At 38.8% G+C, this 25,025-nt stretch overlaps 1 protein-coding gene across 15 annotated transcripts in view; it reads left to right on the plus strand.

Annotated features, from left to right (window-relative positions):
- The window catches only part of kcnt1b (potassium sodium-activated channel subfamily T member 1b), a 95,145-nt gene that overhangs the window by 9,132 nt on the left and 60,988 nt on the right, over positions 1-25,025 (plus strand). For 2 of the 15 annotated variants that reach the window (XM_051895534.1, XM_051895537.1), the window contains exon 1: positions 9,409-9,846. The exons of the other annotated variants lie outside the window; for them this stretch is intronic. In XM_051895534.1, the coding sequence (XP_051751494.1) occupies positions 9,701-9,846 (146 nt within the window). In that variant the 5' untranslated portion in view covers positions 9,409-9,700. Of the gene's footprint in view, positions 1-9,408; positions 9,847-25,025 lie in introns of those variants that run through there. 15 annotated transcript variants of the gene reach the window in all.

Consider the following 25,025-nt stretch of genomic DNA (forward strand, 5'->3'; position numbering starts at 1 on the left):
GGTAAGGGGTAGAAATGGGACTGAACCTAAATGTCAAGCTTATTTTATACTACTGCACAGCAACACCCTTGCAACCACCCACACCTACAGCAACATGTTAGGAACCACTCAGAACACCTTAGCAATTGCATAGCAACAACCTGGCAACCTTTGCATGGTATCAACTTTTGCACTGGCAAGCATCAATCACATTTTCTTTAGATAATGCTCAAATTTAGCTTGTATTATGTCCACCTGGATTTTGATACTTGGCAAAATCTGGAGAGAGAGAGAGAGAGAGAGAGAGAGAGAGAGAGAGAAAACAACTTTTGTTATAAATGCAATCATCAGTGTGTTTTCCAAAGGATCCATTATGATATGTTGACATACTTCTCCAAATAAAAGATTGTGGTAGTGCTGCAAATAAGACCTCTGGCTTGACAATTAAATTAGCTGACATTGTTGAAGCCCTGGCTGTCGAATGTGATAAGCTGTTTTAATGAAGGTAGCGAAAGAGAGAGCAAAAGCGCAAGAACGTGTGTATGTGTGTGTCACACGGCTCAGCGAGTGTGAAGAGATGTCTCAGAGGTTAGCCAGAAGAGCTATTCAGTGGAGGGGGAGACATGCTGCTTAGTGGAGGTGGAGATTTCAATCCTCTCATTAGAGCTTGAGTAATTTTCCCAAGACCAGAAAATAAAACCGCTTGCATTTAATCTCATGTTATACTGCCGTCTCATATTACACAGTGCCAACAGATGATTTTATGCTTGTATATAATCTAGTTTCTGTGGAACATATTAAGTTGGTTCGTCAGATTACATTTCAGTTTTGTAAGGAACAATTAAAGCAACCGGTTTTCTGTACCGTGAACAGCACCAAACAGAAACTGATGTTGACACATCATTAATATTGTGGGAATCTTGATATTCAACAATGTTTTTGATCTGCCTGCATTGACACCAAAGTCTCTTTAAGACAAGTCATTTCACTCGGCGGCCATCTTTGAAACGCCTCTCGGGCATCCTGGGCATCATGCAGCTCCTATCTCTTTGAATGGGGAAACATCAAATTCTCCAAAACTGTTCGCCAACCTTACGATTAAATTTCATATTTGAAATCACCAATGAAATCTAACAACAACCGGCTCATAAATTTAGTTTCTAAACGCTCGAATCATGACAAAAAAAATGCATTTTTCAGGCTGGATCAAGCTAATGTGCATGCACAGACCTAAATGCGCGTCTTTTGTGCCTCATTTCGGAGGCGCGCGTCTGACTGTTTCTATAGAAACCGGTGCTTCTAACGGCCGCTGCAGTGACGCGATGACTTTACAAGTCGGCGATTGGCTCTTATTTTGAAGGCGGGACTTATTCCGCCATATTGTGCGTTACACTTTCTCCCATTCAAAACAATACGAGTGACATGTCTTGTGTTATTCTATAGTCTTTGATTGACACCATTGTATGCAAACTGAACTGAGCTGAATGATGACATCACTGTTGTATAGATAAATGAACTAAATTAATAACTAATGATTTTTACAACGGAATCAATCAATACTGAACTGACAATGACACTATTTTCTTCTAGAGCTGCTTTACAGACAAAATTATGTTCCCTCTATCACTGTAAAGCTGCTTTGACACAATCTGCATTGTAAAAAGCGCTATATAAATAAATGTGACTTGACTTGACTTGAATGTGATTGTGAGTGCAGGATATAGTTTTCACACAAGAATGAATATTCTGTCTTCAGTAAATAATGTTTTTAACCCTTGGGCGTTAATTAAAAAAAGTTACACATAGGTCCAAAGAGGACAAAAATGTCCATGTTCAAAAACTGTCATAAAAATTTGAAGCTGGGAAGCACAGACACAAGTTTGTTTTAATATTGAAGAAGACCCTTGGCAGATTATTGTTGAAGTAAAAATGTTTAAAAAGTGAAATAAGAAAAAAAGTTATAGAGGTTTAAGTTTATGAAAATGATTTATAAACAATATTTTATATAAAATATATATTTTATGAAACATGTTGAACACTAAAACTGCTAGAAAATCAAAGCCATAAATCTAAAAAAGTTGTATTCGAAATTCGAGGTTGATATCTCAAAAAATGAGCTTTCAGTAAGATTTTGTTTGGGGGGCAGTACCAAATTTTCCCCATTAGATGCCAGTAAAGCTCCACTGGTACACACAGTGGTTGGATTTGTGATTTGCAGTACAGTAGAGTTTTACCCTCTCAAATATTACATGCACACACACACAATTTTTTAATATAAACATATAAACCACACTCTGACATCCATACCAACACACCCACACAATTATAGCCACATAATTTATCCAACTGGCTCTATAATATGCAGAAGCAGAAAACAGGAATAAAGTGAGTATTTGCTTTATAGGCCAAACCTGAGAAAATGGCACCATTTGGTAAAAAAAATAGTAAAGATTTTAATTTTGAAGCCTTGCCAAAAGAATGAAAGCCTATTAACAAAGACTGCATTATTTTATAGTTAAATGGCCGTAGGATTAAAAATTGCAGTTTCACTGGGTTTCAATGGGGACATTTTTGTCCTTAAGGTCCTGAGTGTAACTATGTTGTGTACCTGGTGTAAAATGGATTTATTAAAGGAAATGGGGGAGAAATAGTAAAATTCCAATAAAAATACACACAATTTTTGCAGTTGGCATTAACATAGTCAAAATGATTAAAACAAAACAAAACTGAAAAAGGGTTAAGAATGTTACCGTTGCCTGTGGCAACATTTCTGCAGAATAATATTATGTGGGTTCTTGTGCGTTTCACAACCTTTCAAAGTGAAATGTCTAGTAAGTGTTGCTAAAAGCAGGTTCAGTAATATCCAAAAACGGATGAATCTGACAACTTTTATTATGATGGTTGTTGTATGTACCACGGCAGTTGAAAAGCTAAAAGCTTAATAATCTATCGTATTTAAAAAATAATGGACCACCTACACTAAACTTAACCAATTGTGTTAACAAAAGCAAACATGAGATAAAAATAGATTTGCTGATGAAGCCATGCAAGTTTAGCTTGCTTCTACAAGTCATAGATCTCTTTAATTGAACATTTGCAAGTGCAATGTTGTGCTAGGTAAGCTACCAAGTAAGTTTACTATGTCAGAAAAGATATACATTTGAAGCTGGTTATGTGATAATTAACCAATTTCATGAATATTGAATGTACCAATAAGATTAACAGATTAACCAATAATCTGCCCAGTAATCATATTTTTTTTTTTTTTTTGTGAAAAGCAATAAATGTTGATGGTGTTTTGCTACCACTACTGTTCATTTCAGCTTGAAACTGCAGTATGAGGCATGTTTTTCCAATGAGCATATGTTGCAACCAACACTGAGACATTTCTCAGAATATCTTCTTTTATGTTCCATAGAAGAAAGGAAGTCGGTAACACTTTTTTTTGATGGTCCCTTTTGAACAATCTGTTGACTATGAGTAACTTTGCAACTACATGTCTACTAACACTCATTAGAGTATTAGTAGACTTTCTGCTCAATATCTGCTAACTCTTTATTGTGATGTTCCCCCAACAGACATTCTACTTACTATGAGTAACTTTGCAACTACATGCCAACTTATTCTAACCCTACCAGTCTACTAATTAGGGCTGCCCTCAACTAAAGATTTTTCTGGTCAACTTGTAGTCGTTTGTTTTAAGCGAATAGTTGACTAATCGCACATTTATTAATAAACCATTTAAATCATAATAAAGAACCTTTAATGCATACATAGCCTAATCAGACTTTACAGATTCAAAAGATGTATTACTCTTATCTGTATGACCAAAAATGACAAAGTATTGTGATCGCACTGGCACCTCCATGTTAGCTGTCAAGCAGGAAGCACGCTACTATTCAGGGTACATAATATAATTTTTTCTAGGTTAACGTTAAAGTGAGCGGCCATGTAAAGTTTCTACTACTTACATGTTTCATATGATAAGCCATATTTGAGGTTGGTGAATGATAGGCGAGCGTTTGGATGTCCTACCCGATGTACTGTAATTACCACATAGACCAGCTGTTAACCATTTGTCCATCACAGACTGCATGACTTTGCCACTTCCTGTGGATTTTTTTTTCCTGCGACTATGCGACTAATAACATTTTGGTCAACTCAGTCTCTTCTCGGGGGGCAGCCCTGCTACTAATACTCTACTAACACACTAATGAGAGTTAGCAGACATGTAGGTGCAATGTTACTTATAGTCAAAAGAATGTGTTAAAGGGACCATCAAAATAAAGTGAAACTAGAAAGTCATACAGGTTTGCAACGACATGAGGCTGAGAAAATGACAGAATTTTCATTTTTGGGTGGCTGTTCCTTTAAGGGTGGTGTGCACATTTCATGACCATGAATAAACAATGTTATGGTCACTGAGTGTGTGTTGTGGCCATGACAACTTATATTAGAGACAACCACTATGATACCCGTTATCTCAGTTTAAACAGGCAGTCTGCATCATTTGCCATCTGAATTGCATTCAAAGACTGTGATCAATGTTAACAGTGAGACAGAGTCCTTCTCTGATTGTGTAAATGTGTTAATTTCAAACCACTGTACAAAGACGACAGTACAATATCATCTCCCTGATTAATTATTCAATCCCCCTTACTGAAAAATGGCAGCCTATGAAGAGATTAGCCAAGAAATCCCATCTGTATTTTTGGAATATTGTGATGATTGCATAGCAATTACATACAGACATTTCCCTACTAAACTAACATTCAGTAATAACACGGCTGTTTAATATTAATTTTAAGATCTGTTTGTATCCATTCATTCTCCTGGCGGTGTTGTTTAAAATAAATACAATCTCAGAGTGATTGCTCTGGTTATGGAATTTGACTTTTCTACCAATTTTAAATACATAATTTAAAATAATATTCTAAGTAGGACTGGTGTTGATTTCTGTAAATAATATTTCCTGTTTAAATGTCAAAAATAATTAACACAAATGCTCCATCCATTTTTTTCAATTCCTGAAGTAGCTATGCCAATGTCTTTTCCCCACATCCTTTGGCTAGCATTACAGCTATCTGTCGCTCCGCAAGAGCTTAGAGTATTGACAGAGACAGAAACATCATCAAACACACCATTTAAAAGGCACAGCTAAAAGTGACATTTATTATAGTAGGTTTATGTTAAAGTTTATACAATTAGAAGTTGTTATAATATTTGTAATGTTCTATATTTGCAGTTTAAGCCTGGCTTTCAAGTATACAGTAATGTTGAATGACTATAATTACTAATTTTAAGATGTTCAGTTTCCTTGTGAAATGTGTCATGAAATCTTAGAATTACAGCCAGCAATGCTTCCTCTCATTTAGATGTCTTTTGGACTGTCTCTATCTTGGTTTTTCTATCTCTGCTTCCCTTTAATGAAGAGCAGTAATGTGGAACTTGCGCAGTGCATAGAGCCATATTCTGAATCATCCATCTGTAAAATCCGTCGGCTTTCTTTGCATGATTCTCCCTCCAGACCGGAGCATCTTACACATGCTGTATCTCGACTGGATAAGGATGTCATATTATGCCAGAAGGCATAAAGAATCCAATTCTTTGCTGTATATAATATCTGTAGAAGATCATTAAAGGAAATGCAGCAAGTGTTTTCTCTCACAGGCGTGTTTTCTGCTGATTTCGCTGGTGCCGTGAGCTGACTGTGCCCAGTAGGGCTCTCGCACTGATTCAGGCAGCTGCTGTAGGAATCTGGAGCTCTCAGCCTCGTGCTAATGTGTAGTGACAGGAAATCATCTCTGCACTCAAGACTTCCATCTGCTGTTCTGAACGGGGAAATGGTTTAGTTATTAGTGGTCTGTTCTGTCAGATGCTTTGCTGTGAATTCTCTGACTTTGCGGTGCTTTTTTGAATTTGTGTAACATTTGTTTGCTTGCCTTCGGATAATATGTGATTAACAGCAGATAAGAATAATCCGGAAATATATAGGTCTACAACATATAGGTAATGTGTTTTATAAGACAAGCTACCACAGGTATTAGCCAGTTATATATTTTATAATTAAATCTTCTGTGGTTTTAACCATTTTTCATTTTTCATCCGCAGAAGAAAGAAAGTCATATAGGTAAACAACAAGAAGGCGAGTAATTGATGACAGAAGTTTCATTTTTAGGGTGAACGTCTCTTTAATATCAAGAGATTGTTTCACCAAAGACACATATAGTGTGAAGCAGAATCAGAAAGAGCTTTATTGCCAAGTATGTTTACACACACAAGGAATTTGTCTTGGTGACAGGAGTTATCAGTGAAGAAGGAAATTAAATGTAGATGACACATTCTCAAGTAGATGAGAATTGTAGCCAAATAAAAAAAGCTGCATTGACTAGCATGTTTCTATATGTGTACAGGTAAATATGTTGGATGGGGATATGTAGTATGTTGTACAGTATTAAAGCATAAAAGGAATTGCAGCAAGTGTTAGAGGTTATTAAAGGGTTTTTTTTATGTTGGAGTTACAATACAAAAAGGCACATAAAATGTGTAAAATACACATTGTAAAACTTGTAATTTACTCTAGTAACATGTACTGCAGTGCATAAAACATGATTAAGTACTCCATAAAGGTACTTGTATGTAGTCATCATGCATCATGTAACATCATGTAGTGTTTTAAGGTCATTGTTAATTGAAGGTATTTCTACATGTTAAAGGGTGAGAGTTTTCCTCTGTTATGGCAGAAAAACATAAGAGACATAAGAGAATATATTATGAATTACATTTTTGCACTATTGGCTAATTGATTTGGATAACTGACACATAAAATCCTAAAATCAAAAAGTTTTATTGGGGTGAGAAAAACATTTAGTACTATGTACTCTGTTCTAAATATATTCTCTGAAAGGTCTTCACACAATTTGATTCACAAGTAAATGTATCTTGTTTTAAGGATATTTTGATATTTTTACTGGAAATTTTGCAGTGAACTTTTAACTAGATTATCTAAAACTGATTGAAAAACTGATTAAAATCTGGTTAGTGATGTGAATGTCTAGATTCAGCTCATTGAATGTTTGCCTCACACAGTTCATAAAAATCAATAGTAACCATAATGCAGAACCTGATTTCACCAAGTGCAACATGTTCCTGGATCAACATCATTGTTGATCCTGGAACAACATTCCAATCAACCAATCAGATTTGAGGGGCAAGTTTAAAGTTTATGTTAAGTATAGACTTGCAACCAGGGTTAGGTGCTTCTACATCAGTGTTATTCACCTATCATCTCCCTCTGATTTTAGGGATAACTTATGGGTAGGGTTAGGTTTAGGGGTAGGGTACATTTTCAGACAGGAATATTGTTCCAGGATCAACAAAATATGTTGACCCAGGAATGCATCTAACTCAGAAAAATCAGGACGTAGAATAATAACACTGTCAGGGAGGATTGAGAAAAATGTGTATTGCTCTTCCTCTGACCACAGGGTGTCACTGTGATATTTCATTGGTGGAATCCCCTGTCTACTGTTCTCATAATCTAGTGTTACATAATCGTCATCCTCAGTGCAGAGACTGAACAAGAACAGAGACTCCCACTCAGGTGGTGGGCCGTACTCTCTATTCGTGAAGATTTCACGACTTTGCTTACAGCTGCGTGTTTATGTTTGGTTTCCACTGCATGTGCTGTTATAAATGATATAAAAGGTGTTTGGTTTCTGAAGTAGGCCTACAGTAGTTATTAGTAAGCCTATAAACAGTGCCTTTAAAGGAAAATGCTTTACACATAATGAATGTCATAATGAAAAAGAATATACAGTTCATCAAATCAGTGTTGAACTGTAATTGAAAAATCAATTGTATTAAAAGTAAAAAGATAATGTACTTCTTATCTAACATGTCTCATTGATTCAGTTTAACAGTGCAGCAAACCCTACAACAATTATACAAATAAACATAATTTCACTTGACTTGTTGAGGATGTGTGTGATATGTTTCAGCAGACTAAATGGGATAAAACTATTACAGCGTCCTAGAAACCACCTAGCCACCATAAAAACCACATAGCATCACTCTAACAACCACCCAGAACACTTTAGCAACTGCATAGCAACACCCTGACTACCAACTAGACCAGAATATCTTGCAACTTGAGGATGGGCTCTTTTAAAGGATTAGTTCACTTCTGAATGAAAATGTGCTGATAATTTACTCACCCCCATGTCATCCAAGATGTTCATGTCTTTCTTTCTTCAGTCGAAAAGAAATTAAGGTTTTTGATGAAAACATTCCAGGATTATTCTCCTTATAGTGGACTTCAATGGCCTCCAAACGGTTGAAGGTCAAAATTACAGTTTCAGTGCAGCTTCAAAGGGCTTTAAACGATACCAGACGAGGAATAAGGGTCTTATCTAGCGAAACGATCGGTCATTTTCGAAAAAAATACAACTGTATATGCTTTATATAAACAAACATTCGCCTTCTAAGTGCCTCCGCCAAAACCGCATTTCTGTATTCTTCAAAAAGCTTACGCTGTATGTCCTACGCCTACCCTATTCAACTTACGGAACGAACGCAGCGCAGTTAAATTTTTTTCTGTAAGTATATAATAATCCTGGAATGTTTTCATCAAAAACCTTCATTTCTTTTCAACTGAAGAAAGAAAGACATGAACATCTTGGATGACTTGGGGGTGAGTAAATTATCAGGAAAAGTTTATTTGAAAGTGGACTAATCCTTTAACTCTGGCAAGTAGCAACTACACAAAACACCATAGCAATGTGCTAACAACCACTCAAAATATGTTAGCAATGCATAGCAACACCCTGACAATCAACTAGAGGCCAGAGAATATCTTAGAAATTGGGGATGGGCTCTTTTAAGTTGGGCAATAAGCAACTACACAGAACACCATAGCAATATGAAAGCAACCATTCGCAACACCCTAGCATCATGGCGGCAAGTTAAATCAGCATTTTCTTCAGAAAATTTTATTCGGTGCTCATTATGTAACTCCATTGTTATTATCTGAACCTTAAATTAACACACAACTGTCCCATTAAAGTTGCTCTAGTGTAAATCTCAGGTTTGTTACACATTTATTTGCACCCAATAGCTATTTAGTTACCAATAAAGAATAGGCCTAAATACAATTTAATCGAAAAACAAAATGTCTCATTTCATTCTTTACAAATCTTTTATGTGTTGCAGTGGCAGACAGACTTTAGGTTGGATGAATAGTTGAATTTGTTTAAATAATTCTTTCTCGCCTCACTTAAATATTTTTAAATGCAGATTATGTTGTTCTCGGAAATGCATAACTTATACAGCCCATTATCTTCACCTTTCATCTCTCCATTGATTTCATACCGGAAAGGCTGTATTATTCAGCATTATTAAAATGTGTGGCTAAGCTTGATGTCTTGGTTTTGATGTGGTAATGTGATTCGGTACAGATACACTTCTGAGCCGGACCTGCGCAGTTGAGGCTGTAGGCTGGAGAATCTTGAGACCATATTGAGCACTAAAGACTCCACGCGCTTCTTCAGTTCTTCATTCGCGAATGTGTGTGTTGTGTGATTACCCTCATCGACGTCGTGAGCGCGATACGCGCGTCCGGTAGCAGGTGTATTTACCGATGCGACGCGCGGTAAAGTGCAGCATGAACTCGCGCTGACAGTCCCCGTACATCTCAGCTGGTAGTAACTTGTGAGCCTGAAGAATGGCAGGTGCCAAAAGAACCGAGTCGCCGTCCGAAATCGACCCGGACGGGAAGACCGAAGCCAGGAAATCCTTCGAGCACATTTGGCTGAATTCGGCGGTGCCGGTTCGGACGATGGGTTCTTTTGAGAGCGATGCTGGCCAAAGGTACCGCAGTCCCGTTTCAAGCAGCATGTGTGTGACACTGTTTGATAACAAAACTGCAGCATCCTCCAGCACGCGCCACATTCACTGAGAATAATTCGAAACGAATGCGCTTAATGGCTATTTATATTAGACGAAATTATCAAAAACCATCCTATTTCGTGTTTAGTGGAGCTTGCGTGTTAAAGGTGGCGGTTTTGTTCAAGTAGTCTTGAACGAATTATATCAGTGCATCTTTATTCGTTTTGATCATCTAATAGCCTACAGGAATGTCATATCTGCCTGATTATGCCGTGGCAATATTAATCTGCCCCAAAGACTACTAAAGCCACTTAAAACGTTTATAGTTTAATATGACTGACAGGAGGGTGCTGCATCCAGTAGAATAGCTCTTTATTAGGCTACATTAAAAAATGAAACTTAGGCTTGTAGATATTAATTTTATATTGTAGCCTAATGCAACAACAGTTCAGAAAGCTGGACTAGTTAATAATTTTGTGTGTCAAATACTCTTTTGACAGTCAAATATAGTGCTTTGTTTGAAGCGCATTGTGCCTTTATAGACAAATGATATACCTGTGGCTTTTAAAGAGCCGGTGAACAAGCAAAAGGATGTATTTTCATTGTCACATTTGCTCTGTGTGGCCTATATCATATTCATATATTTAATGTGTATTTATTTCATTAATACACCCCATCCATTCATTTTGAATGCATGTCTTATTTTACATCTCATTGTTAAATATTGTTGGATCCAACTGACAGATGAGTTTAACTATATTAATGAGTTTAAATAATACAACCCTATGGTCATATAATGCTGATATGATTGTTGACTGAAGTTCCTTTGCCTAACATGTACCTGAGGCTGTCAAGCACACTATCACTTATTAAGGTGGAATAAATCAATATCTCAATCTAGATGCAAATCTCATCTCAACATTTCATTATGGTTTTGTTAGGCAGATTGATCATTCACAGTGTTTTTCTTTATTCTTAGTCCACACCCAGCTCTCATCTCACTATACAGCAGTTCTTTCAATGTGTGCTGAAGCTCTATGGACCTAATGCAGCTTTCTGCAGGGCTGGTTTCATATCTGTTCAATGATGTCCTCTAATGTAATCCACTCCAACTACCCATTCAGCCTATTGCCCTTAAGTGTACTGTGATAATGGTGCACAAAGGCACTTGTGTTCGCAGTTGAGCTGAATATGAGAGATGAGCAAAGAGAGAGCTGTAGAGTTGTGCAAAAATGTCAAAATAGTTTTTATAAGTAGCACACAGAGAGAATTGGTTTTTGGTTATGTCTTTTTTGATGCTTCTTTGAGTTTACCAAGATTATTATGTTTTATTGCATGTCAACAATTATGTATATAATTGCATGTAAATATAAGTATTTATGACACTTTACCTTCAATATAATCATCTCTTCTAGACCTTGATTCTCTTGCATTACCTTATTAAAATTCTGTAATAGTGGAAATGGAGATTTTTAATGTTCTGATGTCTAAACCCATAAACCTGTGAAACCCTAAAGGTAAACAGTCCAGAGGTGTTGGTGGCCAGCAGAGCATGTGAGCGAAGCGGAGCGGTGTGACGCTCCGCTCAATATTCCGCTCTATGCCAGCGCGCTCCACTCAATCGCTCACGGCCCAAGAGAACGCTCCACTTGTGTGTCGCTCACACTCACCGGTAAAACAACGTTCGCTCAAATCCCGCTCCGACATGAAGTTTCTATGTACTGTACTATAGCCTTTGTTGATGCATTGTTGGGCATTGTTTACCATTTTACATAGATGGCCTCAGCACATTACCTATGAACAGAGCGCTCTGTGAGTGGGTGTGATCACATTAATGATAATTAATTTCATACAGATTACATTGCAGGACAATATTTGTTTCAAATGAGAATTGTTTTATTTATTTATTTATTTAGACATATATTTCATGTTTGAGTGATAAGTAGGTTATTCGCTGAGTTTCAGTTCATTTTTGAGTTTCAGAATTCTCGCTAAGACAGAGGCAGTTGAAGGCGCGCCGTTTATTTTCTTTATTTTAAAAAGGCACAAGGTTTTGATGTTATTGTGAGTGTACACAAATAAAAGTAGACCCTTTTGTCTTACACTAATCTGTATGGCTAAAAATGACGGCGTTGTTTCCGCTGTCGAAAAATCCAGCAGAATGCGCCGGTGCGTTCGTTGAACAGGGTTAAAGAAAACGTAGCCAATTTAGTTTCATATTTATGTTTAAATATTATAATATTATATATATTTTCATTCTTTTATTTCATCTATGTTGATTATGAAAAGTGAACAGCATGAGTTAGACACTACATTATAAGATGCGCAAAATGACGGGAGTACGGTGTACATATTAGGACGTTCTCACACCTCAGTCATACAACGAAAAGGCGTCATGCCTCAAACTAAAAGGATTGAGTCATCGGACAAAACGGCATTGCGCCTTGGACTGAAAGGCTTCAGGTCTCAGGAAAAACTACATCAGGTGTCAGGTCTCGTACAATTAAGCATCTAATGAAACAGCATCAGACAAAACGGACTCCGACAAAAAGGCATCAGACATAAATTAATCGGACGAAACAGACTCAGACAAAAAGGCATCAGACAAAACGGACTCAGACAAAAATGCATCGGATGAAACGAACTCAGAAGGAAACGAATTGCGCCGCCTCAATGTGACGTCACATGCACGCAGTTTTCTAACTGTTAAATGTTATACTAAGTTTTATAAAACATGTCCCACTGAGATTATTTTGTAAATTTGTATTAGCCTATTCGCTAGTTTTATTTGCATGTTTAAAAAGTTAGCTAAATAACACATTGCAACTAGCTTGTATGTTACAAACTATTGTGACCCTTACGAAAATTAACCATGGTTTTATTATAGTAAAAGTGTGGCAACTATGTTTTTTTTGGCAGGTTTATTGTATTTGTATAACAATAGTTTTACTACAAATGCCATAAACTATAGTTAAAACCATGGTTAATTTGTGGTTACCATAGTTAACTACAATAATGTTTTTGGTTTTATTTGTAGTAAAACCATGGTTCATTTTCATAAGGGAAGTAAAAAATCTTTCGAGCTGCATTGTTATAAGCACAACTGCTTTGTGTACAGAGGTTACCAGGGAAACGGCTTTATTTCTGCTGTTCCAGCACCACCTACTGTCAGAGAGGCGATTACATTTTCATTCAGCCCGTTGCTGTTTTTCTGCAGACCAATGTTAAATAGTAATGTTCTTTTCTGTATATAACCTAACCAGTGTAATATTTAATTAAAGCTGTAAGAATAAAATATCAGGTAGCCTTCAGCTTACTTTCGGCCCTTCTCTCGCTCTCTCTGTTTTTTTTTATTCGTTTTTAATGCTCGAATATCAATAACATAAAGAACATTGCCCAGGGATTACATAAATAGCCTACATAAAATAAACCATAGATAGATTCTACATAATTCACATAGGCCTACATGCACACACACCATCAATTTGAGAATACAGTTAAATATAAAAAAAGGGTTTTTTATAAAAAGGGATTATGATGGCATTATGGTGGCATTATGATGGGATAAAAGCCAATAGAAAGTTATACAAAACTTAGAGACTAAGAGCCTTGTTTATAGTAGAACATAATAAAGTAATCTATTGTATTAGGCTAAGTAGGCAAAAGTGATGTGAAAAGACAAGATGGCTGAAATGCAGAGCTGGTCAAACATCCACATCATTTTTGTTGTTATTTCCAACTTGGTTTTACCCTAAACAAAGAACTTTGCAGTGAATATATCAGACCTTGAGTCCGTTTCATCCGATGCCTTTTTGTCTGATGCCTTTTTGTTTGAGTCCGTTTTGTCTGATGCCTTTTGGTCTGAGGCTGTTTCATCCGATGCCTAATTATACGAGACCTGACACCTGACGTTTTTTTTTCCTGAGACCTGAAGCCTTTCAGTCTGAGGCGTGATGCCGTTTTGTCCGATGACTGAATCCTTTTAGTCTGAGGCATGATGCCTTTTCGTTGTATGACTGAGGTGTGAGAATGTCCTAATATGTACACCGTACAGGAGACATGTCAGACATGATTTTGACCACTTTATTAAGTTTTATTTTGTAGAAATCCTTTCTTTAAAGTGAATTTTGTTTTGTATAAATCTTAATTTGAATTAATGTTTCATCAACCAATTGCCTAGATTTAGTACATGAGAACAAAACCAAGAACGTCGGGTGCGGATTGAAGTGCATAACATACGAACCCTCTATGTTTCCGCGGCCTTTGAGGTGGAAACAATGTCTTTCTGTTTTAATACATTTCTTAAATACATGTCTCAATCATAGTAGGCATATAGATAGTTGTGATATTTGTGGCTTTAAAGAAATAGGCCATATTGTATAAAGTGGTAGGCTATAAATAAAATCCTTGACTGGAGAGTGCTGAATTACAGAGCTGGTGCAAACATGTCCACATCGCTATGATCAGATCAGATGCTTTCTTACAATTTTTTTTTTCATATTTGTTGTGTGTTTTTGTTATTGAGAGGAAAGCGCACTTCGCGTATTAATCTCAGATGGTCACATCGGGATGTTCATTAACAGTATGACGCTGCGAAGATATTTCAAAGTTCTTTTTACCCCCAAACAAAGTACAAACAAGAACTTCATTGTGATTACATCACAAAATGAATCTTTGCTAACTCAGTTTCTCCACACACCCTTTCAATTAGGTCTAGGTCTACTTCTTCATACTTAACTTTGATGTTCAGGGCATTCTGGGTTGAGCGAGCGGAGCGGAATCTTCAGAAAGACTGTCTCCGCTCTAGAGGAAATATTGGCCACTCCGCTCCGCTCGCGCTCCACTCCGCTCACATGCTCTGGTGGCCAGCAGTGTTTAATAGCATTTATTGATCGTATAAATTGAATATGATGTTAATGTATCCTTTGAGTCCTCCAGGGCATGAAAGGAGGAAATATGTCCGTTGATCCACTCAGTGGATGCCTTAACAACACTGTATAATAGGCAAGTCTTTCTTGGCATTAGTTGCCAAGGGCAGCTATAGGGCAAAAGCTTACACAAGGATGAATAGGAATGTCAATTAACTGTCTTTCTTACCATCATGATGTCCAGTAAAAATAAATAATTGCAAAAACAATACAGAGTAAAATGGAATAGGAGTTGCCTAGATTTGCTCATAAAATTTAACGACACATTCAGGTCATTCTATGTTATGTACGGAGCCCCTAAAGGGACATGGTGAAGGAAAAAAATATGAGATGGGAGGAAAAAAAAAATCGATGTTTTTGTTGTCAATATTTTTACATTTTTACAAGGTTTTCTGAGCAAGCGCAAAGTTTTGCTGGGGAACGCATTAACATTTGCGAGCGAATGCAAAAGTGTTGAAATATATATTTTGGAGTGTCTATTTACACTAAGTGCAAATAGCGTCCTTTATTGGCAAACACTATTTAAACTAGCTCTGCCCACCAATGTCTGGTTGGGCCACTCAAGTTTTAAAAATGTGTTTTCAGTGGCGCAGCAGTAGCGAGTAAGGCTCACAGCTTTTAACGCGATTGACGTGGGTTCGAATCCGCCTTTTGTCGAGCTCACATTTATTTTCAATAAAAATGAAAATAATGTTCAAAAGTGGAAATAAACTGCAAACGAGTGTTCAATAATATTAAAAATGTTTATTGGTTAAATATAATCATTTACACTCTATGATATTATTGCATCCTGTTAATGTACAAAAATACTGAGCTGCAAATAGTATCTGCCAATATAAAGTATAGATAGCATCTAATTACTATTAACTCTTATTGAAAAGAGCTGATACTTTTACATGGTGTAAATAGAATCTATCGCTATTTTCACCTAGTGTAAATAGCATATCGCTAAGAAAACGCTGCTATTTTAATTTACTGTAAATAGCATCTATTGCTATTTGCACTTCCATCTCTTTTTTTTCTCCGTTACCATGTCCCATTAGGTGCGCCGTAGTTATGCAGTGTATTTACGTTGTCATTCAAATTCCAAAATCAGCGTGAAATTGCTTTCCACCCTTGTTACTACTCCCTAAATCATTACCCCAACCAAGTGCATTGGCACTTTCTTGATGTGACATCATATTTTGACAAACTTTCAAACACTTAACGCTGCTTTTCATTTATGATATATTCCACAATTGTGTTTTATTATACGCATTTCACAAATACATTTGAAAATGCATTATACATTTCAACTTTAAAAACTTCATTAAAACCTTTTCTTGACTTAATGCTTACCTTCATGTGGTGGCATTGCCTTTGGCTTGAAAATTAACTTATTAGTATTATTATAAAATTTCTATCACAATATTTCACTCTTTAATAAAAAGAATCATAATAGTAATTTACTTTTACATTGCAACTGTAAAATTTACAATACTAATATTTATGACTTTTAAACCAATGTTAAACCATCAAACATTTATTTTGACAGAAAACCGCAGGGAGCCCTTAAAGCTTCTGTTTCTGATAAGTGCTTCTCATTACAATTATGGGAAGATGGTTGTTGTATGTTGCATTCCCAAATGCTCATTTCACATGTTAAAGTGATTCAAACTCAGAGCAAAGATGGAGTTGGAACCGAGTCGCTTTTTTTTTTTTTAAATGTCTCAGTTTCAGTAACTGCACCTTTGATATTGACTAATGCAAAACGTACCATGACACAAATAGCCACCTCTGCTTTGTCAATTCTAAACAACCCAAATATAAAAAAATAAAATAAAAAAAAATTGAATGATCTAAAGTGACTTCAAAGTTACTTTCAGACCACTTCATGGCATGTTTTGATTATACCCGAGGACATTTCTCTGCCCTGTCAGCTCTTTCCATTTCTTATTTCAGCACTTAGTTTAAGACAGCAAGGAGTGAAAGAGAAGGAAATTGTTTGCATGGTCAACTCTCATTAAAAGATCACTCAGTAGTATAGAGCAGTGTTTGCCCATCATGCTTTTTGATAACACAGATGACACATTTTTGTGCTCCAAAATTGTTAAATGTTTCATAAATTCAAGCTGTCAAACAAGAGGTCTATGCAGGAAAAACTTATTTGATTTATACAGAACTATACCTGAACAGTCTGCTTCATTTTTAGTTTGACAATTTGACGTCACTTTTTTTTTCATATTGAGTTGGTTCACTGAGACAAATTTTTTATTTTTTTTTGAAAATGAGCGTTACATAAGTGCACTGTTACACAGTGTATTGTGAGCCAAATTATAAGCGGATTGACACCAGTTTTCATATAATAACGATGTAAATGAATCATCTATGATTGTGCATTAATATGTCAACAACTCCCTTTCTGAGCTTTACATAGATCAGGTTTGTAAAAGAACTAGAGCTTCAGAGCACCTTGCAGTGAGAGTGAAATGTATCTGAGGGTGCTGTGAAATGCTGTGGTGCAGTGCAGGGTTTGTATTTGTACTGTATGTAGGTGTAGCTTTAGACAAGCAAAAATGTATCCAATCTGACAGCAGGGACTCAACAGTCTGAAACCATGTCCTAGCACCATGTTCCTTCCTTGCACATTCTTTCATCATCCTATACACGTTCTTTTTGTGAGTGAATAGATAAGCTAGATCAGTGGTTATAACCCTTTCTGACACGTAGACCTCCCTGTCGTCCAAAACAATATTGCCCCCGTAATAGATATTTTCTGTATTTCTGATGTAATTATGACAAAGCTGCTTGTTTTCAAATTGGTTTCATAAATATAAACTGTATGCATTCTTATAATTATATTAATTATAAGAATTATAATTAATATGTAAGGCTCCATTTGAGCCTCAGAAGAGTTTTTCTGACTCTCAAGCCTCTGTTATTGCTGATAACTTCATTTAAAAAAGTAGGAGATTTGCACTGCTTTTTGGGGTGCAGCTAAGGTTTTGTTGCCACCAGGCAGTGTTTATTGGATTACTGATGTGATTCCTTTGCCTGTGAGGCACACAGCTTGGCTTCCCCTCTAGGCATCAGAGCCCACTCTACTCGGAGTGTGGCTTCTTCAACCCCAGGCTCTCAGGTCATGTTGGGTTAATCTATTTTGCTTGTCCACAGGGTCTGTGTTTGTACATAATTTCACAGTCTTGTTGGGTTGGCATTTTTCAATATGGCATAGGTATAACATTCCCATAGCATCAACATCATGACGCAGTGTCAAAGTTCCCTTGAAAGGTAACGTCTGGGGCTCCGTATGTAACCCAGTTCCTTGAGCTGGGAATGAGCCACTGTGTCTTTTTGCCATACATTACGCATGCCTGTGTGGCTTCTTCAGACAATTAGAATCTGGGGATTCTGTGACATAGGTCTGTCAATTCTACTCTTACAGATTTATCTTTCTGCGTGTTTCATTTATTTGTCTATTTAATTGTTGCTTTTTATAAGGGCTGATAATCAATGAATTGCATTTTATTAATTAAATTACAATCAAAATGCAGTTCACCACATTTGCTGAGAAAAGCTCTTGAGTGAAGATAATTTAACATATTTCATTATTGTGGTAGAGAAGTAAATCATTGACATCCCAAAAAGTGGCTTTAGAAGTCAATGTATTGTTTGTTTTAATTAAACAATGTTTTTTTTTTCCTTTCATCTCGCACCATTGCCTATCGCTAAAGTCTTTGGCTGTTGCGTAGTATTTCAGTGTTTTTTTCACCCCCTTCATCTTGCACGATGAGTGCCGTATGTTTAAGATAAGTCAAAAGATAAGTAAAATTAAAAAAAAAAAAAAAAAACGTCTCATCTAACCATGGTTCCCTGGGAACTGGTGTCTGAAACACATATCCAATCTCGGCAATATCATATTGACCAGCGACAGCCCATGACATCATAACAATGCGACCCGCATGTATATAAGGGGCACCCAAATAACATGTCATCCACTTATTGTCTGAAGGGACTGTAAGCAGGCGGGCCCCGAGGCATGGCTAAGAGACGCAGCGTCTCGTTCCCTTTTCTCAGGGAACCATGGTTACATCCGTAACCTGAGACGTTCCCTTTCGAAAGGGAACTCGACGCTGCGTAAACACACTAGGGGAACGATATACCCACGCCGCCATGCTGAGGGGAGTGCATGCCATGCATGGCAGTGACAACTGTCAGAATCCGGCAAGTTCCAAAGAAATACCAGACACACTCACAATACAGGTCACAAATGAGTTGTCGGTGACAGTGCTCCCAGCTGTCAAAGCCTGAGCTACAAGCCTCAAAGCGCTCAGACCGGATCTTAGAGACTGGCATTCTGGAGAGCAGGACTCAGCGAAGTGCTATCAACCCTTGCAAGCGAGGGGAGTTACTCTGCTGGATCCTAGGATCTACAAAGCACCTATGTTTCAAGGCGCTAAGAAGGCCGTGCACTCTAAAAAGGAACCCTTGTGAGGGGAATGCTTACAGCCTAAGAGCTGATCTAACTGGGAGGCTTCGAGGGAAGCCTTCAACCACTGACCAGACTTAGGAAGCTAAGTACTCAAGCCCACTCTCAGAGTGAGGAGAGTACCAGCTCGACCTATCAGGTCGACTAGGCTATAAACTAGAAACAAAGGTGAGAGAGGCTAGCCACGCCAGCAACACACAGCAGCGTGCGGTCTCAGGGAGGCCGGGAGGCCAAGCACCTGCTAACAAGACCCTGCTGACCGATACCCAACTACTAGGAACTTGCATCAGGGAGGCCTACTATGGCCAACCACCTGATATCTAGACTGGCAGAGAAGTAACCATACTGTGGGAAATTCTCCTCGAAAAGGGGCCTACTACGGCTACGCATCTCAATGGCTGACTGTGGCCATTGCTAGCTGCCATACACCTACTTATTAGTGGCTGGCTCTCAGAGAGGCCAGTTAAGGCCTGCTGCCCGAAAACTAGTTGCTAAGGCCACCAGCCTGATAGCAAATAGCTAGCTAGCTGTCTAAAGCCTACAACCTTGGGCTCGCCCACAGGGAGGCCTGCTGTCTTCCAGAGTGGCCTGCTAAGGCCAACAAACTGAAAACAAGCAACAGCTGGATGCCAGACGTCCACACTGCTGGGGACTCAACCTCAAAGAGGCCTGCTAAGGCCTGCAATCTGAAGCAAGTCCACTACTGCCGGGGACTAGCCTCCAGGGCGGCCCATCAGGGACAGCTGCCTGGTAGACTGGTATTTTCGGGGCCCTGGAGAAGTTTTGACATGCCCTGACATTTGTGCTTTTTTCAGTTGTTCATAAACATATTAATGGAAAAAGTGTCATTACACTGTATTCAGCACAAACTAGGCTACAATAATATGTGAGGAACATGTATGTACATGTTTGTGTTTTTGAAGGAATAACGTTCATGCGTGGTTATTGAAAAAACAAAAAACTTAAGTCACTGAAATAAAGCCAAAAAATATATATTAAATCTGTGTTCACAAGACTTCTGGGTATTGGAGGTTGTAGACTAGAGTTTTTGCTTCAAAATGATGTAAAAATTATCCTGCATACTCGTTCATTTATAACAATATATTGATTTAGTTTTTGTAAGACACTTTTTGTCAAGAAACACAGTATGCGTGGAGGCGTGAATCATCATGAATAATGGTTGATTTACACCTGAGAAGACAAAAGAATCGCATAAAGAACCTCTAATGAGCTGCATATTAATGAGGCCTTTCAGTCAGGTAGGCTGTGAAAAAACCCTCTGTGATCATGTCTCAAGCTCATCATGGTGTATATCAAACATACAGAAAAAACAGCAATACTGCGAAATATTATTACAATTTAAAATAATGGTATTCTATTATATACTTTAAAATATAATGTATTTCTGTGATGCAAAGCGTCTAAACATTCATGTTACCTCTATGGCATTTCATATAGCCTTTTAGCTTAAAAGCATGCACATTTGGAGACATATTGATGGATTTTCATATGTTTATGTCAATTTTCTATACAGAGGAGTAATATTTATTCAATATTTATTGTCATCACTATGAACGCTGGATACTGTGTTTTCAATTCATACTTGCAGCCGGAGGGCGCTCTGTGCACAGTTAGTCCACAAATTACTCTAAAGAAGAACAGGACATTCAGGAACTAACGGTATATCTTCCAGAGATCGCTAACCATGGCTTTAACATCCAGATAAACACTTTTCAAGACAATAAATGCACGATTGAGACGATGTATACATGTATTGCCTCAGAATTTGCGTCTGAATAGCGCTCGCTCCGTGGGCGTGGCCGCATTAGCAGATAATGAGCTGAATCACGGGCGTCTGACATGTGTCTCTTTTCATACAGATTACATAAACACAGAATATTTGTTTTCGATTTGACTTACACGATTTAAAACCTGACATTTCAACGTTTTTTGAGACATAAGTCTCATTTTTGTGTCATTAGTATTCACTAAGTTACAGTTCATTTTCTGAGAACTATCAGATTAAACTTCGTTCAGAGGGAGACGAGAGATCATGCATCATGTTAGTTTTCTTTATTTTGCAAAAAGCACATAATTTTGTTTTTACTCTGAGTGTACACAAATAAAAGAAGATATTCCACAAATTTTAATGGTGTATAACTCTTAATTATATGTGCAACATTGATGGAGTATTTTGAGTCTCTTTCACACTGGTAAGAAAAAAACCGAGGTGGTATCGCCGGCGTGACCGCCGACCCGAGGGAGTTAAGGCCTACTTATTCAAAGCAAATCATTGCTAGCTGAGCTTTCACATACCAAAGTGCTGGGGACTCACTCACAGGGAGGCCTGTTAAGGCCAGCTACCCGGAGCGTGTCTTGTTCCTACAGCATCCACACTAATGGGGCTGACCACAGAGAAGCCTGCTAAGGCTTACTATCTGACGGCATAAAAAATATCTACCAGAAAACCCATTTACTGGGGCTGCTAACAGGGAGGCCTGTTAAGGCCAGCTACCTGACAGCGCATGTGCTGGCTGCTAGAGGCCCAACGTGGTGGGAACTTACCTTGAGAGGAAGCCTGTTAGGGCCTACTACCCTATAGCGAGTCTAGTAGCAGAAGTAGTTTACTATTCAAACAACGCCTGGTGATATCCTTATCACATCGCCAACGAGCGGTGTACTCAGAAAAAACACTTTTTACCCTTTAAGCAAGGGGAGTACAAACATACGCCATCATGCCCTGGAGGAGGCCCACATGGGCCTACTACTCCAGATGACATGAGCGTCAGCTCGTGGCAATGCTGAGCTACAAGGGAGCGTACCAAATGACCAGCCCGCAGTGAAGGTCAAATACTGCTCGACCTGAGCCACAATGGTGCAGGGCAGATAACAACAGAGCTATAAGCTAAGCACTCAGAAAACACCTTGTTTACAAGGGAGTACTATCCACCTAACCCTGAGAAACTACAGGGTGGAGGCCAACCACAAAGACTCCATCATGACAGAAATAATATCTGTACTCAGCCCCAGGGGAATAAGGGCTTTTCATAGAAAAACCACCCACACTCAACCCAACGCTTGAATGCTAGTTCAGCGGGCTTAAGAGGAGCCTAGTGAGGGCCTATTTAGCTCAGCTTCCAAAATGCAGGCTGCAGCAAACATTACTAATCAAATAGGAAGGGAACAGTCTATTCTGCCTCCACACCAATCTGCATCATGCAGAAGGGGGCCAGGCCTTAGCCAGACGACTCTCAATAAGAGGAGGCCAGCACTAGAGATAAAAAAGGGGACCTACACTCGCTAATGAGGGGTCAGGGGCGGGAATGTACACAGACCGCCTTCACTATCTCTAATACTAACTTGAGTCAGCTATCAGGGTGGCCCGGGTGAGGGCCAGCCCATAGCACATAGATCTACCTGGTGCTCCTCAGAGCAGCGGCCTCTAAGCAAAACTCTCAACTGAGAGGAGGCAAAACACACTCAAATAACACCGCTAAAGGTGGCTAAGAAATGCAATAAAAAGTCTTATCTGTCCTAAACTCGTTTAAAATGAGTGACATAAACCAGGTAAGCATGTCAGGCGGCCCAGTGGGCCGACGCTGGACATAAATCTATCTGAAGCAAAAGGGCTTGTCTCTTTGATACATAAAATTCTCCAAAACGTGAGTAGAGGAGACAACTACCCTGACCTGAGGTGGCTATCAAGGTGGCCTGTATTTAAAAAGGCCAGCCTGCAATCGAATAGCAGCCTCAAAACCACTCTCAAGTGAACTTTCCAACCACGACAGAGGTCCCAAAAAGCTCAGAGGGCGAAACCGGGGCATCGAGGAGAAAGGACTTCTCTTTTTTCCTGATGTCTGCCAAGTTCAGCCACAGATGGCGCTCCGTGGCCACCATTGCCGCCATTGATCGACCGACCAAGCCCGCAGTCTGTTTGGTGGCCCAGAGCGCCAAATCCGTGGTGCGGCGCAGCTCTATGACCGCTTCAGGGGACAGCCCTGCCCCCTGGTCTAAGTCCCTCAGCAGGTATGCCTGCAGCACAGCCATTGTGTGCATAGCAACAAGAGCCTGGCCTGCTGCCGCGTATGCCCTGCCATTTAGACGTGATGTCACTTTAAGCAGTCTAGATGGCAGGGTTGGAGCCTTCAGAGTTGATGTCCGCCCCGATACGAGATAGTTCGTGAACGTCTCGTCAATCGGTGGCATCGACACATAGCCATAATCTGCCAATCCCTCGACGTCAGCGAAATTCGCCCGCTGACTTTGATGGATTCGCGCTGAGTACAGGCTTTTCCATGCCTTCTCAAACTCAGAATGTAGGTCGGGATGGAATGGAAGACTCACTAGAGTTGGAGGGCTATGGCCGGAGAGAAACCTCTTTCCTAACGTGCTGCCATGGCAACTGTAACCTGCCAGCAGAGCGTTCCACTACCTCTAACAACTCAGCATACGCAGGGCAGGGTGACTGAGAGGATTCAGTAATATCACCTTCTCTATCCTCCTCAGCCATCTCCTGCTCGGCTGGAAGAGCACTGGCCATTGGACCTGAGGATGCAGATGAGCTTGCATCCTCTCCCAGCAGCGCTGCCTCGTCAGCCGCCTAGCCGCTCGAGAGGTCCACGCCCCTCTCAAACTTCTCGGCGAGCTCCATCTGGGAACCCCATGACCTGAGTCTCCGCTCTGCCTCAGCACGAGCCACCAGGTCCAGATGCCGAACTCTTTCCCCTCGAGAAGAGAGCCAGACGAGACCGGAGCATTTTCAGGGGAAAACGCTCGCAATTCACACAGGAAGCTCCCTCGAGAACCTCCCATGCGTGCTTTTCCCCCAGACAGAGAACGCACAGAACGTGTGTGTCATCTGGTGTCAGATAACGTGGACACAGATCAACACACTTCACAAACCTCCTAGTAAGTCTGTTTTTTTCTGTGCATTTCATTTTGCTTACTTTCACTTGCCAATATGTGCTTCAAAAAAACAGACCCTGAAGACGAAAAGACTTATGGTGTGATGGGCTGTCGCCGGGCAATATGATATTGCCGAGATTGGATATGTGTTTCAGACACCGGTTCCCGCGGAGGCGGTTTCCCTAGCGTGTTTATGCAGCGTCGAGTTCCCTTTCAAAAGGGAAGCACATATTCCATATTCTTTAAGACATTGTTAATTAAATTAACACATTTAATTAACATTTTATCTGTTATATTTACTATTTTAACATTTAGGGGTAGGGATAGGGGATAGAATATTCAGTTTGTACAGTATAAAAACCATGTCTATGGAAGTCTATGGAAAGTCCCTATAAAACATGGAAACCCAAGATGTGTGGTTGTGTGGTTAGCAGTGTTGGGCACGTTACTTTAAAAAGGTAATTAGTTATAGTTACTTCTCACAAATAGTAACTGAGTTACATCATTATAAAAGTAACTAATTACCAGGGTAACTAATGCGTTACTTTTAAAAAAAAAATTCAAATATGTCAAATAACTTGGATGCCCCCAATATTAAATATAAGTGTAAAAATAAATTATGCTTGATCCAACTCGACTCATGATCCGCTGTTACTCAGACATGAAATTTCTCTGTATACTATGTGTTGGTAGCCATTAGAAACGTAGTTAAACGTAGTAACGTAAACGTAACGTAAACGTAAAACGTAGTTTCATATTTATGTTTAAATAGGCCTATGTTATGTTTTAAATTCATCTATTTGATTATGAAAAGTGAACAGCATGAGTAAGATAGGATGCATCATAAGATGCACAATACA

This window comes from Ctenopharyngodon idella, chromosome 5 (assembly GCF_019924925.1).
Source record: "Ctenopharyngodon idella isolate HZGC_01 chromosome 5, HZGC01, whole genome shotgun sequence".
Lineage (NCBI taxonomy): Eukaryota > Metazoa > Chordata > Actinopteri > Cypriniformes > Xenocyprididae > Ctenopharyngodon > Ctenopharyngodon idella.